Source organism: Benincasa hispida, chromosome 10, assembly GCF_009727055.1.
Source record: "Benincasa hispida cultivar B227 chromosome 10, ASM972705v1, whole genome shotgun sequence".
Classification (NCBI taxonomy): domain Eukaryota; kingdom Viridiplantae; phylum Streptophyta; class Magnoliopsida; order Cucurbitales; family Cucurbitaceae; genus Benincasa; species Benincasa hispida.
In genome coordinates, this window is record NC_052358.1 from 42,600,950 (window position 1) to 42,619,295 (window position 18,346).

Genomic DNA, 18,346 nt, shown 5'->3' on the forward strand with positions numbered 1-18,346 from the left:
TTTGAGAGAAAGCCATATTAAAACTCTGAAGATTAACATTAGAGATTACTTTTCAAAAGAAAACCTATGTATTGGAGATTGTATTCACTTTATTGAAATTAATACAAATATAGTTCAAATTTCATGAATTAAATTTCTCTTGAAATCTTGTACGAACATTGTTAAATTAATATTAATTAATTATGTAATTAACTATATTCAAAATAAAATTATATATAAAATAAAAAATAAATGGAGAAAATAAAAGAGAAAACCCATTTTGGAAATAAAAAACCTTTGTGAGTGAAAAATGAGGATGCCTGAGTTTGTATCAATTCTCATGCAGAAATCAGATGGAACATGAAACAACAACACACAACTCATTGTAATCTCAATCTCAAATTTTACATAGAAGACGAAAGTGAATTAAGACATTGTGAATGATGACGGTAATATTTTGATTTTTTTTCTTGTTTTTATTTTTGTATAATAAATTAAGAAAGTAAAAGGTATAACCAATTATGAAAAACATTATTCTTAAATCAATATCATCTCAACCTATAATTTTCTTTTTGAGAAAATCTCAACCTAGAATTTTACATAGCACTTTCTCCCACTCCTTGAATCCGTTTAACGTTTCCAATATCCTTCAAAAGCAATCACCAACTCACATAAAAACGAAGATCCTTTGCATGAACAGTTAAAATGAAATTATTATTATTATTTATTTCTTGAACTTAGCTCAATTAACATCTATATGTGGCAAGATCCATGGTCCAAATCTCCACCCTCAATTTTTACTTTAAAAAAAAAATCTTTTTGGATTTAGTTTTTTTTAGTTCATAAATTTCAAAATATTACATATTAAGTCCTTAAGTTTTGAGTTTAAAATGAAGCACAGATACTTCATGCAAGGCAAAGAATCAATATCAGACATGTATCGGATACCGAAACTTTTAGATACTTCACAGATACATATATGACACGCGATTTGACGTATCTATACACACGATTTGACGTATCTATTTCTATGAGTATTTTTTTTTAAAGAAAAAAGACAAGTAACTTATCTAATCTTTCCCAATCCAAAATTAAACAACCTATTTAAAAAGCTAGTTCGAAACTAAAAGAAAAAAATAAATAAATAACGGACCAAACCTTAGACTAGAATCATCCAATCTCCATCTTCACATTTGAGTCCCCATAAAGTCCACAAAAATATAAACTATTTGGATATCTTCAACAATAAGTTCTTCGTTTATCTTCATACTTCTCTCTCTAATATTCTTTTTCTTCTTTGCAATATGAGTCAGTTTTCTATTTCATTTTATTAACTATTGTACTTCAACATCTTAGATGTTGCTTTTTTTATATTGTATTTTAGTGTTTGTATTCTATTTTGTGCTATTATTATTAATTTGTATGCTAAATTTATTTATATCCTATATTTTTTTTTTTTTAAAAAAAATGTGTTTTCAATGTATTAGTATCCCCGTTTTTTAGAAATATATATATATATATATTAAAAAAATATATAAAAAGTGACGCATATATCTATATCTTAGTTTTTTAGAAATTAACGAATCACCGTTCTGATCTATCCGTATTCCAATCTAGTTCCTAAGTTTCAAAATACTATATCTTTGACATTTGAATTTTGCTTTAATTTGGTCTCTATGTTTGAAAATTTACACTTTTAATTTTGATTTTTTTACTAAATAAATATTCACTTTCCATCTTTAGAGTTAATTTATGTTAATAAATTTAAAATTATTAAAAGAATTATAATTAATTAAGTTTTACTATTTTTATCACTTTTAAAATTAAATTTAAATTTTCATTTCATAATTAATTTTAACTAATTAATAAAAATAGACATAAATGATTGATATGAATATTTCATGAAAAATGAAATTAAAAATATATAATCTTGAAATTCAAAATTAAATCGAAACAAAACTTAAATTTTAATAATGGAACGGTAACATTTTAAAATTTAAAAACTAAATTAAAACAAGATTCAAAACTTAAAAGAGTAATATTTTGAAATCTACCCATGAAATTGAAACTACAGCTATATTATTTTTGTTAAAAAAAGCCTTTTTGTGGTTGTCTCACCAATCAATCCATCGGCTGAGTTGACTCCCGAGTTAATTGCAACCTCGGTAGAAGACTCGGCATTTTCATTCGCAATACCCTGTTCAAATTCTATAACCTTCACCACCACGAACAATTGATACCAAACCAAGATCAGGGACTTCTTCAATTTCTTTCTTTCTTTTCATCTTCACTGGATGCGCCATCAATTCTAAATTGGATTGCCGCATTTTGGTATTAAATTTGATCCGTTTTAACGGGAAATCACGTTCGATTTCATTGTGATTCATTCAATTCAATTTCTATCGCCCTTTTCCCATTTCTTTTCACGTTTTCAATATCTCCTTGGTAATGGCGCATGTTGTTTTGCTTTTTATGAATCCGCTGAGATTTGGGTTTTCTTTTTCTTTGATTAGGTCCGTAAATCGGGAAGCGATCTTATTTTGAAAATTGTTGATTGGGTTGGAGCCATTGGAGGAAGGATTTGATGGATTCGACGTCGAATCAAACCGAGTTTGATTACTTATTCAAATTGTTGATGATTGGGGACTCGGGGGTTGGAAAAAGTAGTCTGCTTTTAAGTTTCACAACCGATAGCTTCGAGGATCTCTCACCAACAATCGGTTAGTTCTGCTTCTGCCATACAGATCAGATTTTAAGAATTAGTTTGGAATTTCCCTTTTTGATTTTGTGGGATCTTGCGCATTCTTTTTGTAAATGAGCGTAGACTAATCAGTTGTGTTGTTTGCTGCGGAAGATTAGTTTATCGTATTAAAGAACAATGTTGAAAGATAATGAAATGCTAGTGCTGAATTTTCACTTTCACCTTCTGCATGGGATTGAGATGAGATTGAGAGCAAAAAATTAAATGAAAGGGAAAATTGAGAGGACCATTGCTAAGAAAATGAGGAATTAGATTGAGCTCGGCCATTAATCTTTCAACTGTGTTTCATCGAGAGAAGAATCAAGCTCTTAGACAATCAGGTCAAGTGTCATTTTTAGTACAGTTTAAGGAATTTAGCCACAATCGTATCTGAAAAACTAAAAATGAGAAGTCATGAAGAGCTAATTTATGCATTAATTTCTAGTGGAAAATAATTTTCTCATTAAATATGGTTAATTTTTATTTCTTTGAACTGTTATTTAGAGCAATTGCATTATAGCACTATGTAAGACCTTTATTACTTGCGTTTAAGTGGTTAATATATTTTGTTTCTATTTTGCTCCTTTACTAGTTTCTAGTTTGTAACTTTTCAAGCATCAATGGAAAGTTCATTTTCATTGTCAAAAAATATATATTGTTTCCTTTTGACCAGCTTTATTATCACCGATCATTTAGACTTCTGCATTCTGTTCTGTACTTACTGACCCTGTGTAAATCTTTGCATATGTTCATTGTGCTACTGTGGGGCTATTAGTAGAATAGAATGCCTTTTACCTGTGTAAATATGGCTGAATTTCAAATTGCAGAGCTGAAATTATGGGTTCTCTTTCTTATTAAATTATTATTAACAAAATTGAGATTTTGTGATGATATTGATTATAAATCCTATATCTGCACGTTTCATTGTGTTGGCTTGGTTGTTTAAAGTGCAAAACGCCACAAGCTGTGCTAACTTCGACTTAATTTGCCTTGCGATGGTAGGTAACCATCATTAGACTCGAAATCACCTCTAGTTAATTGATTATTATTTTCGTGCGCAGGTGTGGATTTTAAGGTAAAGTATGTTACTGCTGGGGGTAAAAAGCTGAAGCTTGCAATTTGGGATACAGGTAATTAAGCTTCTCTACGTGCATGATTTTCGTAACGTTGTTCTATTCTTTTTTCTTGCTCCATTTTCCATTTTGAGAGAGCATCTGTTCTCTTTTCCATACATGCAAGATGCATGTTTTTGCAAAGAAGCACCAAACAACTGAGTAAGATGAATAATTTACCAGAAGATATTGCATAGACAAATTATCAATTGCTTAACTATAATTATGAAGAATAGGCAGCTGGATAGTATACTAAATTATAAATACATTGAGGCTTAGCCATTTGCATAGCTTGTCCTTTGTTCACCTGCTCAAAGTTGACTTTTACTTCATGTTCTTGTCATGAACTCCAGCGGAAACTAGTAGGAAATTCATGCGGTAAATTCTTGATTTTTCATATCTTTCACTTGTGTTGGCTGTAGAACTGTAGAAGTTAGAATAATTTGATACCCAAACTATGAGGCATTAAATAAATGGGTGACAAGACAATAGATTTAATCAATTGAAAAATAGAACTGGAAAGCGAAAATGAATGCTAACCTTTGACATAAGTGTACCTCGCCGATGGTTCTGCTGTACGGACCAATGCAACATGAATGAACTTTGCACGTTCATGTATAAAAGCTTTGTTGAACCTGCAGCCTACTAGAGCTCTTTTTCATATTCATGTTTGAACTAAATTTGAATCTTGACATAATAGACCAAGGAATTGCTTAAAGGATTGCTCGGGCTTATTCTAATTCTCAATTGTTGTCCGATGGTGTGAATTATATAGATGATATGGTTGTTCTTGTTAATTAGGCATGACTTATTCGATGGTACTAGGGCACTATTCTTATATATTTCTTGTACTGAATCGGCATGAAAGAAATCTGGTTTACCCCATCTCCAAACAAGGCGTTCTGTAGAATCTAACTCAATGTTCAATCATACAGCTGGGCAGGAGAGATTCAGAACACTGACTAGTTCATACTACAGAGGTGCTCAAGGGATCATTATGGGTGTGTTCTATTCCCCTTTTTATGTGATTGTTTGAAGAGAAGAAATTCTTGGCTTAGTATAAATATTAAATATCTGTTTAGTTTAAACGTGTTCATGATTTTATTAAATGGTAAATTGTTCATTTGTTTGGCTTCCAATATTATTCTATTGCCTTTTGTATTGTGTTGTATTGATTATGACATCAAAGGTCAACTGTGTCAGTTTATGATGTAACGAGGAGAGAGACATTTACAAACCTGTCCGAGGTATGGGCGAGGGAAATAGATCTCTATTCAACAAATCAAGATTGCATCAAGATGCTTGTGGGAAACAAAGTTGATAAGGTATGCGTATTCAACTTCCATTTGAAATTTTCCATACACCTGAAGCCGGTTACTGTAACATTTGCATAGATATCAATTAATCGATCAAGTGTATGGTGAATTAAAATTCATATTTCAAAGAATTTTCAGGTTAATTACTGATAACATATTGATAATCCAAGAACCGATTAAATGAGTTATGAATATCCCAAGTTTTTTCCATATGAGTTTGTTAGGTATCCAACCTATTATTTACTATTATTAAGAATCTTACAAATAAAATCTAGCTTCTAGGGCTGACTCATCTCCTCGAACAGAGCCTATCCTAAATTACATATATGACTCAAGCTGACGTCCCACCTACAAACTTATCAAACTCGTACACTCTAACTAACTGTCATGAGGGATAGATTCTCCTTTTTGTCCTTCCTAGAATAGACATGTATTATTGGAGGCCAGACAAAGTTGTTTGGGACGTCGTATATAATTGAGATTGGAAATTCATTTCCAAATAAAGATATAATTAGATGTCTTTTAACAAAAATAGTTTGTTAAGAGCATTATTGAGCATTCTTAATTAATTTCATTTAAGTTTCTGATAGTGGAACTTGATTAATTTTTTAATTACTGAAGAGAGAAATTCTATGGCCTAACCTGGTTAGAGATTCAATTTGATGCTGGTCTTGAAATGAATGGCTTAACCGTCTTGTTGTTAGCCTTTCTTGGTGCAAAATTTTATGCTCCTTTCGGATCATATAGTTTATCTTTGTAACTTCCTTGAGAGTTGGGGTCTTTGGATTTCATCTCCTCTTTTTGTAATTCCATTACACGAATGATATTATTTGTTTCTCATAAAAAAACAGACATCATGGATTCTTATAAAATATGAATTCCTTGTTTTTGAAAGTTTCGTTCAAACAATAGTTATGGATTTAGAAATCAACTCAATTAAAGCCTACAAAATGAATTCACTTGAATTTCTTAAATAATTTGTTTCAAACGGAGCCTTCATGTTGACTGTTTATTAATTTCAACCGCTTTAGTAAGTCATACCATTTCAAAGGAATTATTTTATCCATTTCCCTGTATGAAGATTTGGATGAACATTTGAAGTTAGTATTTATAACAGCAATGAAATTTATTTCTTATTAAACAAAAAGCTAATATATATATATATATTTTTGGCTAAATCATAAAAAATACTCAAGCTGGTTTCAATTATACCCTCAATTCTCAAACTTTAAAAAACTTCATTTTAACCCTTGAAGTTTATTTTTTTCTTCTAAACGGTTCGGTTCGTATGGGCTTTTGCCATTAAATTCATGGACGGAAAAGTGTCAGATTAGTTGTTATTTTAATAATTATATCTAAACACATACAAGAAGTAAATTTGGGGTTTAGGTTTAACCAAAAAACCATAACCAAAATAACAAATAATTGTGGGCATGGGGTTGAAATGAGGAAAATGACAACAGATATGGTCCACAGATGCGCCATGTGTTTATTTTTTGTTTTCCATGTATGTGTTTTCATTTGTTCACTTTTTTTTTTCTTCAATTAAAACTTATATCCCAATCTCACGCTTTAATCCAACATTCTTGTATCATAACTTATCTTCCTGTCTTCTTACATACAAGCAACAAACTTCCATGTTAATACAGTCCTTTTTTCTTTTTAACTATTTGTTCACTTAAGTAGGTACAAACTTTTCCTTCTATGAATTTAATGACAAAAGCCTATGGATTGTTTTGAAACAAATTTCAAATTTCAAGGGTTAAAATGAAACCTTTAAAAGTTTTTAAGGGTATAATGAAAACCAACCCCCTAGTTTAGTTGTAGTTCTTATAGTTTAACCCTCTCTTTTTATTTTATTTTTTAAATTTATTTATTTATTTATTTTTGTTCACAAAAACCAAACTTTCAATAGGAAGAACAAAAATGCATGTCCAACAAACACTAATCGTGAACTTTGATTTTTTGAGATTCTTTAATTTCTTATGATATTGTTTTTCATTATATGCATCTAACTTATTTTTTATCTGAAATTTTCTTCTTCAGGAAAGTTTTAGGACGGTAACAAAGAAAGAGGGAATTGACATGGCTAGGGAATATGGTTGTCTTTTTATAGAATGCAGTGCCAAAACTCGAGTCAATGTACAACAGTGCTTTGAGGAACTTGTTTTGAAGGTAACAATATCAGGAATGTACCAGAAATGTGACAGCTTTTGGTTCATTTGTTGGTTTTTTATTGATTGGTGATTAGGAGGAACATGGTGTTTCCTGTTGTAACAATCACATTTCTTATATGTTTCAAAAGATAAAAGCTGTCACATTACTGGTAGATTCGTAAATAGATTAAAACATTTAGTGAGTTGCTAGGCATTGAAAAAGTTTTGAACTCTCTTGAAAAGTCTTGTCTTAACGATAATTAAAAATTTCCACTTCTTTTTCCCCTCATTTTAAAATTTAGAAATATCCTGCGAACTCACTGAATGTTGCATGGATGATAAAACATGATGACAAGGATTTTTATATGCAGATTCTTGATACGCCCAGCCTTTTATCTGAAGGCTCTAAAGGAGTGAGAAGGAACATCTTCAAGGAAAAGCCTCCACAGCCTGATGCATCCACGAGCAGTTGTTGCTGAAATTGATTGATTGTCTCTAATTACATTTGCTGGTTATTTTCTTAATTATTGTAAAACTATAGTAGAGAAGCATGGTGTTATAGCTTTTATTATGTTACAAATTGAAAGGGTGGTCTTGTCTTCTTGCTGGCTTTCTTGTACAGGGAAAAGTTGAAATGGAAATATAAGATACATGATTTCACGGTCGGTCTTGTTTTAATTTAGTCGCTATCCTCTGAACTTTTGTTTTGTTTCTATACATTAGTCTTAGATCTGTAAGTGTTCAATTGGAAGGCATATTTTAAGTGCAAAAGAACTTTCAAGCACTTGGAAAACCAATCCAAATAGGTCCTAGGTCAGCCCAAATTGAGTTGAATGTGACATCAAAAGAAAGTCGATTTGAGCTTTTGGCTGAAGGAAATAACAACCCCTTTGGTTGTATGAGTAAACTTTAGTGACCTAGTTGCTAGATTTGTTTTTAGATTGAGGAAAATCTCTTGATAGGGGCCTGTTTTTTGTTGAACTTGTGAAGTTGAAGAATGGTGGCATTAAAGGCATCAGCTCGTTATGTGTTCGTTAGTGGTGCGCCATTCTTGAAGTTAAATTCTTGGAATGTTGAAGAGTTTCTTTGATTTCCTTTAATGGAGAGATTATATTAAGAATTCGAATATTCTGATTGATTTATGGCCCTTGAGTTTATTATGAATGGTGAAGGGCATTTTGTTGAATACGTGCCATAATGAAGTTGAGAGAATTCCACGACTCAAAGGAAAAGAAGGTCAAATACAACGTTCTGTTCCTTTTAAATTCACATCAGAAACATATGCTTGAAGAAGCTTCATAGATTGTAGTGTAGAGATGATTCCTATTGTTTGGCCATGAGTTTAGAACATTTTCTTCGTCACCCACCCCTAAAACTAATGTTATATAACATTTTTTGAACTTCAACTCTCGCCCTCGTTCGTTCTTGTTTATTCTTCATTTTTTTTATCTTCCTTCGTCGATTCTCACACTAGTTGGGAGATTGTCACCTTCTCGAATAGGTGGAGGCGATTGTGTTGTGTTTTGTTTGAAAGTTACTAAAATATTAAGAAAAAATCTTTATAATGTCCTTAAATTGCATTGCATTGATTTACTCTAATTTAAAAAACGGTCCATGTCAAAGTAGTATTTAAATCTAAATAAAAGTAGAGGAAGTAAGAAAAAGAAAAGTTTAAAAATGACCAATTATAGAGTGATAATTTGAAGGATAAAAAAATTTATTATTTGAATAAAAAATTATATCTAAATTTTAGGCAATTTATTATGGAAAATATGAAAATAAGGCTGAAGTTTTGCCACCAAAACCAACCAACATCCATTCCATGGGTTCTGCAACTGCAAGAGTACTGTTTCCCCATCTTCTCTTTCCCTCTTCTTCCTCTCACAATCCTCCACCAAACCCTAACACCAAATCTCCAAAACCCTTCACATTTTTCAACCATAATCCATTACCGACTAGGCGTTTGTTGCTCTTCTCCCTCCCCATAGCCACTGCCTTTCTTCTCCCTATTGGGAGCAATTCGAATCGACCCAGTTCTTGCTATGCTGTGGAGAGTTTTGACCCTGTAAGCCGTTCTGAGAGAGAAGCGAGTGCCGCCATTTCCCGAAGAGTATCTGAAGCTGTGGAGCTTCTTGATAAAGGCAGGGAGTTGCAAGCTCTTGGTGATTTCAATCAAGCTCTTCTCTACTTCACTAAGGTTCCCACTAATTTTACATCTTCGAATTCGTAGATTTAACTCCAACTCCTGATTTGGCCAATAATTTAAACAATATTCAGTTATACAATGTTGATAATTGATGCTTGGCTGAAAAGTTTCCATTCTTCAGAGTCACCTAATCTTAGATATGAAGTTCTTATGATAGACATCGTGAAATCAGATAGCAAATGGCTTTCTTCCAAATTCAAACCAATAGTAAATCTTAGTATTAAGAAAAATTAATATGCTCTGCCAGTCTGGTATGTTGTTATCTTATATTATTGTATCTTTCAATCTCAAATATATGCATATTAAATTAATAACAACGACATGAAGAAAAATTGCACAGAGGATGTTAATGGGAAAAACTTTTAGGAAATCCTGCAGGATCTGGTGCATAAAGTAAGGCACATCCACAAATGAATTCTATTTGATTTTCTCGATGATACCCCATTGTAGGTTGGCGATCCATTGGGATGTTCTCAGTCTTGTCCACCCATTTTCTTCGTGATTCTGTTTCAAGTCTTAAACATACTGATAGTTAATTTAATATATAATATTTTATTTGTTTTCAGATAAGTTGTACGTAAGGAACTTTCTTGTAAGACATGGGATCAAGATATTTTTTATACAATACAAAATCAAAATCAGAAGTGATTTAAGACCTGGTTTAACAACATTTGTTGATTTTGGAATTCCTTATGATAAGGACAAGGAGAGATAGTGGAGATATGCAGGTTGTGGTGGAACACAGGACTTCAACTCAATTTGGATAATCCATGCAGTTTACTTACTATGAGATAGCTGTTGCTGCGGCCTATGGATATATTTGGTTTTTGAACCTCAAAATGAACTTGGATAAGTCAATTGGAGCCCTTAAATATAGAGTCTTCGAGGTGGCAGAATGATGCATGATTATTTTGATTTATTGATGACGTATTTGGAAATGGCTCTTGAAGGCAGTTCTATGAGTGGAATTTCGAAAGCCCATCGAACATATATAATTTTGAAAAGAGTAACCAAATGAGCTCATTTGGGGGTGGTTTGTTAGAATCATGTGCAGTAATTATGAGTCACTTAACTGAAGATCACAATTTTGTCATTATCCTGATAGAAGTATGAGAAGTTATCATGTTTTGCATGTTTAATTGTGCTTGAGATTAGGATCCTTGGTCGATCATCATAATACTGACCTTCAGGAATTTTCACTGCTTTAGTTTGGATTTGTTGTGGGCTTCAAAACATGCAACATGAAATTACTTCCTCAATTCTAAACACCCGTCTCGCATAGACAATAATTCTATAGCCTCTAAGATACAGATATCTTAGTATATATAAATTCTGAGTGTTGTTATGAGAATCAAATAGAAGGCATCAAAACCTTGATTCTAAAATTTCTTTTGCTAAAGAAAACTCACAACGAAGAGTGTTTAGCATGTAACGAGAAGGCTTTAGAATCCTTTCCCTTTGAAGCTCATCTTCAATCTGCGTTCCTTATTTTTTTGAGAGAGTTAATTATATGTCAAGTCAATGTATTTTGAGTTTTAGTTCTTGTAAAATATTTGATTTCAGTTCTTGTCTAATTTCAGGTAATTGATAAATATAAAGATTTTGCATTCTCGGACTATGCCCGAGTAGGCAGAGCATTGGCCCTGTACGAAATTGGTGACCGAGAAGAAGCAATAGCAGAGATGGAGGATGTTTCCATATCATTGAAGGGATACCCAGGTACTTGAATAGATTTTGCACAATTGTTGGGTTCTAGACCTACAGATTGAAGAGGCTATGACGTAGATGCAATGAGACACCCTATTTTAATCCTCATCCCTGTGAAATTCCCGTAGGGATCGGGGCGGGAATTTTCCACAGAGAATTGGCAAGGATCGGGTTTCCCACGAGAAAAAATTCTCCACTTATTTTTTTTAATGTAATTTATTTATTTTTAACCATTTTAAAATCTATTCTCAACCAAATAAAATATTATATATTAAATTAATTATTTCCAATACATTTTTTATTCAAATATAATACTATAGCATTTTATTATAAAATTAATAATATTTAAATATTTAATCCCACAATTTGTAAAAAGTAAAATTTAAATATTACAATATTATAATCTAGCCTTCAATTTATATATTACAAATTTAAATATTACAACATTCTTTATCTTAAAAATAGAAAAGTCTTAAATATTAAAACATTCTAGAAATGTATCAAACTTTGAAAAGTTATGAAAATTAGAAAATAACTATATTGTTCTACTACGATTTTCGTAAAGTAAATAATATAAATAAATAAATATTATATTATATATATATATTTATAGTTGTGTGTTATACTCATCGGGACGAGGAGGGTCGGGGTCGGTGACGGAGAATGTATATTGTCCCCGTTTAGCCAATGGGAGAAAACCCTGTTTCCTCCCCCATTCTCTATCCAATTGGGGATTCTCCATTCCGTTCGGGACGGGTCCCCGACTCCGTGGGACGAATGGACATCTCTAGTTTTAGCTAGAGAAAGAAAGTTTCTCATATAGTGTATAAGTAATTGATATATATATATATATATTTGTTTTTTAAATTCTTGAAACAATTTTCACGAGGTAAAATTTTGGAAATTTTACAACTTTAGTTCATAAGCTTTGAAGTTTGTGTTTATTTGGTCCTACAATTTTCAAAAATGTACTTAGAACTTTAAATGTGACAAATTCAAATTCTTAAAAATTAATTGATCTGCCAGATACAAAACTCCAAAATTTTAGCAGATCTATGGATTTTAAAATTTTTAAAGTTCAAGTACTAAATATTTTATTTCGAAAGTTTAGGGATCAAATAAATATGAATTTCAAAGTCTGGGATAGAATTTTTAATATAACCATTTTTTAAAATAATCGATTTAATTTAAAGGTCAAAATTGCAACTAAATTTGAGATTAATAGGACACAAGTGAAAGTTTAAGGTGAAAATTGATACGTAGTGCTAAAAGTAGATAGTTCCTTTTACCTATCAAATGGATGATTAAGAGTATGATGGCATAATTGATTTGTGCCAAGGAGCATGGATGCAACACAAACAACTATAAATATAAGACATGGATATGAGACAAACATAATGAATATCATTTTTTTTTTTTAAAAAAAGAGTATGGACATGGTAAGGATACGCTTAATGAAATATATCGTCTTAAAAATATATATATATATTTTATACTAGAAAAGAAATTCAAAATCAATTAATTTATTCATTCATGAGTTTGATGTATGACACTCGCAAAATTTACTACTTTTTATTTTAATATAACCATTTGTGTCTATTTAGGATACTCAAGTGTTTGATACATGTTTGACAAATAGAGACCAATATTCACTTTGAAAATAAGGTGTTTGGGGTATTGAATTGGTTATTATAGTCAGTGTAGTTTGTGCTGTAGGGTATAATAGTTTATAGGTTATAAAAATCTGTGTTTCGAGTGTAGACTTTTAGTCTAGGTTATAATAGTTTGTGTTTAAGGTACAAACTGTATTATTTTGGGTAGAAAATAATAAACGTGATAACAAAGAGGAAAATAGAAGATGAGTAGGAAATTAATAGACATTGTAACAAATAGTAAACATTGTAATAAAGAGAGATTCAAAATAATTATACTGTAGCTAATGGTAGATTATAATAGTTGGTGTTATAATCGGAACCCTAACCTGAAGTGGACTATAATGACTCACTCCATCTACTTGAAGTTGGGGCCAAACAGTACCATGTCTAACACGTTTATTTTATTCTTTCTCTATCTCTTCGGGTGGGGTTGGTAAGTTTTGTAAAACATCATTAAATGTAGATTGAAATTCTGACAGGTTGAAATTAATAAGATTTATTCCTTGGTGTCTCTTCTCTTATATTATGTGGCCACAAAGAATCATGTGTAGTAGATGGTACTAGCATTGATGAACCGGTATATTGTTTTGCAGAAGTGCATGCGGCATTGGCTGCAGCTTTATACGTGGATAAGCATGCTGCATTGCTGGCTGAAAATCAATTCACCATTGCAACTTTGCTTGATCCTCATTATGTGGATATCTCGTATGTGAAAGAAACGAAGCATTGGCCTCCTAGTTTGATTAGTTCTTTGCAACATTTCTTAACACTTTCTTAGACATTTGTAATAATATACATACAGCTTCTGTCATATAAAAACTCAATTCCTTGTTTTGTAAGTGTACAAATTTATTATAGTCTACTTTAAACATCCATGTAATTAGTAGAAAAACAGTAATATTTAGTCTCTTATCACTTGACCTGATAAATTAATTTTTTCATTTGAATTTTCCCAATGCTTATCCACATTCATGTTCTTTGTCTATTCGATACACTTTCATTTGAATATAACGGTTATTTAGCTGTATTTGTTGAGACGTCATTTATGTTAGTGTTATTGACCCAATCCTAGAAAACAGAAACTTTGAGCACTCGGGCTGGATAATGGAGGCATCGAAATTATCCTTAATTATTTAAGGTTGATCGACCCCTACTCTACTAGAAAATGGAAGTCACCATTTAGGAAGGCTTTTCTTTCACGCTGAGAAGTCTTTGCGGTGACTGTGCACTGATTTTGTACTTTTAGTGCTTTCTTATTAACTTTTTAAATGGTGAGACCACAATGCTTTGTCCTAGAGTAACTGTAGGCCTTTTGTGGGTCCTATTAATTAAAAAAAAAATTGCTCTTTTATGACCATTCTGGTGTTCATAAAATGCTTTCACACATGGAAATTTCCCCACTTCTTCAAGAAAGTTCACAGAAAATATTTTGCCTCAAGTAACTTTTGGTTTATATTACCACAACTTTCAAATCAGCTTTCTCTGTCTCATTTGTTAATTATTTATAGTTTTGATGGTTTTTTTTGGCAAGGAGAAGTCCCATCAGAAGTACCTGCCAGTAATTGCAACAAATGGAGAAAGATGCTGAGGGTTCAGAATTCTGATGTGCTTTCATTCAAGCTAAATGCCATTGCTGACAGGCAAGCAGGGAAGTGCTTCCAGCAAATTGAGTGGGCCATCAAGCATGTGCTTTGCCCTTGCCTTTCTAAATCACATGTAAATCTCTGCAGTAACTGATACTATTATTAATTTGTAAAGTATTGGACACTTGTCATGATTATTAATGGTGTATCATGACATTTACAGGCTTTCAATTCTAAAGCTCCTATTGGACATAGGAGTCTTGATTCACACATCATCAATGGCTGTGATTGTGCCTCAGGTTCACTTAATCTAATCTCTGCTTTATTTATTTTCTTGTATGTAATCAAATCATACCAAATTTTGGATTGTGAATGTTTGATTGATGAGATAGGCAGGTATATTATAATTAGAGGTTTCATATGCAGAATGTGGCTTTTCATTCTGAATGTAATGATACTGAAATGCATTGGCATGTGACTGAAAATCTCCAATGAGTGAATTTTTCTATACCTGATGATTGTACCCTATTAGATATTTCTTCTTTAGCCAATCAAATTTGCTGGCTATAATGTAAAGATTCACATTTGAAAGGAAAAAATAGAGACCCCATAAAGGTTGAGGGATAGAATATTATCATCACACATTACATATTCCTTTTGTCCTCAACCCACTTGGATCTAAGAAGCTTAAGCAGGATTCTTGCCTTTGTTTTGGTCTTTGCGCAGCACTGACTTTGCAGAAGCAGAAGCAACTGACTCAAAACACCACCTCTAATGGCCTTTTCTCTTGCTTCTACTGAATCATAACATAAAATTATAAGTGAACCAACAGCATTTTCACTGCCTCCATGATCTGATACTCTAAAAACCATCTTCACAATAGCATTTACACCATCTGGATTATTTACCACTTCCTCTTTTGCACTTCTCAGTACCAAAAGTTTCTCAATTGCTGCCATTGCCACTTGTGCAGAGCTTCTATCTCGTTGTTGAGCATTAGAAATGTATGAGATAAGTCCAGTAACTGCACCTTCCACAACCAAATTGTTGATGTTTTGTTCCAAGTTACTAAGTGAACATATGGCTTTGGTTGCTGCATCGGAGGCCTCCGAGTTATGGTGTAGAAGTTGCACGATTTCTCTCAATAACTCGGTGGTGTTTCCGAGTAAAGCACCAAGATCTTTAGTCTTAACTGAAGATGAAATTACCTCAACCAAATGACACAAACTGATTTTGATCATGGGAGTGCCATGACTGAACAAAACCATGAACCTTGATAATTTAGACTCATCCATTAGCACATTTAGGGACTGTATCTGATCATCAGAAACCACAGCAACCATAAAACTAAGCGCGTGCTCTACAAATTCCTGATATTCTTTTGATAGTTTAGCTTCTGCTTCCCCAAAAACCAACTCCAAAAGCACTGACAAGAACCCAAATTGGATCAAACAAGAATTACGAGAAGAAAACTCTTCACATAAAATTCTAACTCGTTGGAGAACTTGGAGTTTGTATTCATAAGAAAACTCATCAGATTCAAGTTTAGTTCTCAAAGCAGCCATAGAATCAATAGCAGAAACGCAGTGAGGGTTTATTTGATCACTCATCTGAAGCCACTGACAAATCAAATGACGAAGAGTATTATTAGGAACAAAAGAAGGATCATGAAGCTTCTGCATTGTAACAGGACATGTGAGATTCCCAGATGCCAACCATTTCTCAATGCTTGATCTTTCATAGGTCTGTCCTGTGCAAAGAGTGACAGGATCCTTAAACAAATCAAGACTTATTGGACATCTAAACAAGTGAGGGATGGTCTCATCATGATCAGCTTCTTTCATGGAGAGGAAAAAGAATAAAACTAACAACAACCAGGGGGAAGCAAGAGAGTGACTATCCCTATTAGAAATTTGGTAAAAAGAGAGATATGGAAATGAAATCTTTGAGCGAAGTGGATGATGATAAAAAGAAGATACGGTGGGAAAGTTTGTTCAAAAGAAAGGGAAAAGGGAAGAGACCGATTTGAGTTCTCAAAGGCTTTTCTTTTTTAGTTTCAAAAGAAAAACACAGTGATATTTGAGGAAAGGAAAATGGAGACCCCAAAAGCTAAAAGGGTGAAGAATGAAAAACTGGTGTAGAAATGGGAATCAGATGGGTAAAGCAAAAAAGGCTGAAGAAGAGGAAGTGATGGGAAAGAAAAGAAAAGTAGGCAAATATTAAGACTTGAACAGTGAGTTTTGTATAGGGAAGTACTGATTTTGGTCTGAGCTAATGCTGTTTCACACTGGCAAATATCAGAAAAGAGAGTCAGGAAGTGGTGAGAAGCAGTGGAGGATCAGAAGAGAGGGACAAAATAGAGGTTAATCCTAGTGAGAGATGAGCAAAGAGATTTTTACAAGTAATATGATATGGAAGAAGTGTGATAAAAATTGGTCCCCATTCCTCTAATATAGAATTCAGTCAAAAACTGACCCACCACATCAAAACAATAATAATTATTGTCTTTGAAGTTTGAATCAACCCTCATAATAAGAAAAAGTAGAAAAATAATGGGTCTAATTCCTTGAGAGAGAGAGAGAGAGAGTTTTGACTAAGAATTGTTCTTATTCCTTGTATGTGAGAGAGAGAAAGTGAGAGAGAGAGAGAGTTTGACTGTGAAATGTTAATGGTAATCACAATAGATTCATGAGAAATCTCATCTTAATTATGATATAGCTTGATTATAAACACTCATACCAATCATATAATGCAAATCCAATCTGGCTAATCCTCTAATATGTGTACGAATAAAGGCGGTCTTTGCCATATATCCATAACTATTTTATTATTCTTATATGCTTTTTAGAGACTAAGTTTTGAAAATTAAAAAAAAATGAAGTTTATATAAACTTTGTTTTGTTTGTAGAATTTGGATACAAATTCAAATGTTTTCTTTTAAGGAAAAGAATACGACCATGGTAAACAATTGCGTGAAAATAAACACAATATTCAAGAATAAAAAATTTTATCTTTAATTAGAGATGCTTTAATTTCATAATTTTCAAAAATTTTCAAATCCTCCTATCATGTCTAAATATATAACATCACAAATCCACAAAGTTAATTAAAGCTTAGTTTGAAATTGTTATAGCTTTTAAAATGATAGATGTCAAATATATCTTTTTAGAAAAGTCTACTGTACTAAAGAGATTAATTTTTTACGCTAACTAGATTTTTATTCATATAATAATTTATTTAACCAAACACTACAAACATTTAAAATTCTTACAAAATTATTTTTAATGCCTTCAAAATCAATTTTAAATGGAGTTCGAATTTAGAATTTTGGAAACAAATCGTGATATTATATACTTCATTAAAACTACTATCTTACAAATATCTATATAAAACCATGAGACATCGTACATGTTTTTTGTGGTAAATTACATGCAGGAAAAATCCTAAGATATGAAACTTACTATAAGTAGTATTTATCTAGAAACCAAAACTTATCCCAACTTTGTTTGTTTCGACTTTTCCTCCAAGTCCATAGATGCTAGTGCATGCATTAAATGATCAAATCTATAAAATAAAAGGAGCTGACCAGGGAAAAGTTTACATTTGCATTTGTACAATGATAATTTCTATTTTATCCTTCGTCACAACCATTAAAGTTAAAGATATTGGTGATCCTTTCGTGGATGAGTATAATCTATACCATAAATATGAAACATTATAACAAAATGGTAGGGATATGTTTGATACAAGTAGTCATGTTATTTGGTCCATTACAACTATTCAAAATAGTTTATAGACGAAGTAACATATCCTTTTGTGTATAGTTGTGATCAATAACTTATATATGAATGAATTATCACAATCTAAGAGAGAAGAAATATGTTTGAAAAGA

The 18,346-nt window shown here is 31.9% G+C and overlaps 3 protein-coding genes across 6 annotated transcripts; 2 read left to right on the top strand and 1 right to left on the bottom strand.

Annotated features, from left to right (window-relative positions):
- The first annotated feature begins 2,106 nt into the window (after nt 1–2,106).
- Nucleotides 2,107–7,968, top strand: LOC120088307 (ras-related protein RABC1-like). Its single transcript, XM_039045510.1, has 7 exons — nt 2,107–2,310; nt 2,493–2,699; nt 3,781–3,849; nt 4,767–4,832; nt 5,035–5,156; nt 7,194–7,322; nt 7,675–7,968. Exons 2-7 carry the CDS (start codon nt 2,564–2,566, stop codon nt 7,780–7,782), a joined length of 630 nt encoding a protein of 209 aa, XP_038901438.1. The 5' UTR covers nt 2,107–2,310; nt 2,493–2,563; the 3' UTR covers nt 7,783–7,968.
- Nucleotides 7,969–9,074: 1,106 nt separating this feature from the next.
- LOC120088306 lies at nt 9,075–14,821 on the top strand. Of its 4 annotated transcripts, none has more exons than XM_039045506.1 (5): nt 9,075–9,500; nt 11,090–11,228; nt 13,465–13,576; nt 14,403–14,587; nt 14,678–14,821. In XM_039045506.1, the coding sequence occupies exons 1-4, from the start codon at nt 9,126–9,128 to the stop codon at nt 14,431–14,433; spliced, it is 657 nt and encodes a 218-aa protein (XP_038901434.1). In that variant the 5' UTR covers nt 9,075–9,125; the 3' UTR covers nt 14,434–14,587; nt 14,678–14,821. The 4 variants fall into 4 exon arrangements, with proteins under 4 accessions (XP_038901434.1, XP_038901435.1, XP_038901436.1 ...); XM_039045507.1 differs by having other exon boundaries at nt 14,406–14,587; XM_039045508.1 differs by having other exon boundaries at nt 14,409–14,587.
- Nucleotides 14,822–14,829: 8 nt separating this feature from the next.
- Nucleotides 14,830–16,883, bottom strand: LOC120088304 (U-box domain-containing protein 26-like). The gene has a single exon (XM_039045504.1). The coding sequence runs from the start codon at nt 16,296–16,298 to the stop codon at nt 15,099–15,101; it is 1,200 nt and encodes a 399-aa protein (XP_038901432.1). The 5' UTR covers nt 16,299–16,883; the 3' UTR covers nt 14,830–15,098.
- Between the last annotated feature and the right edge of the window lie 1,463 nt (nt 16,884–18,346).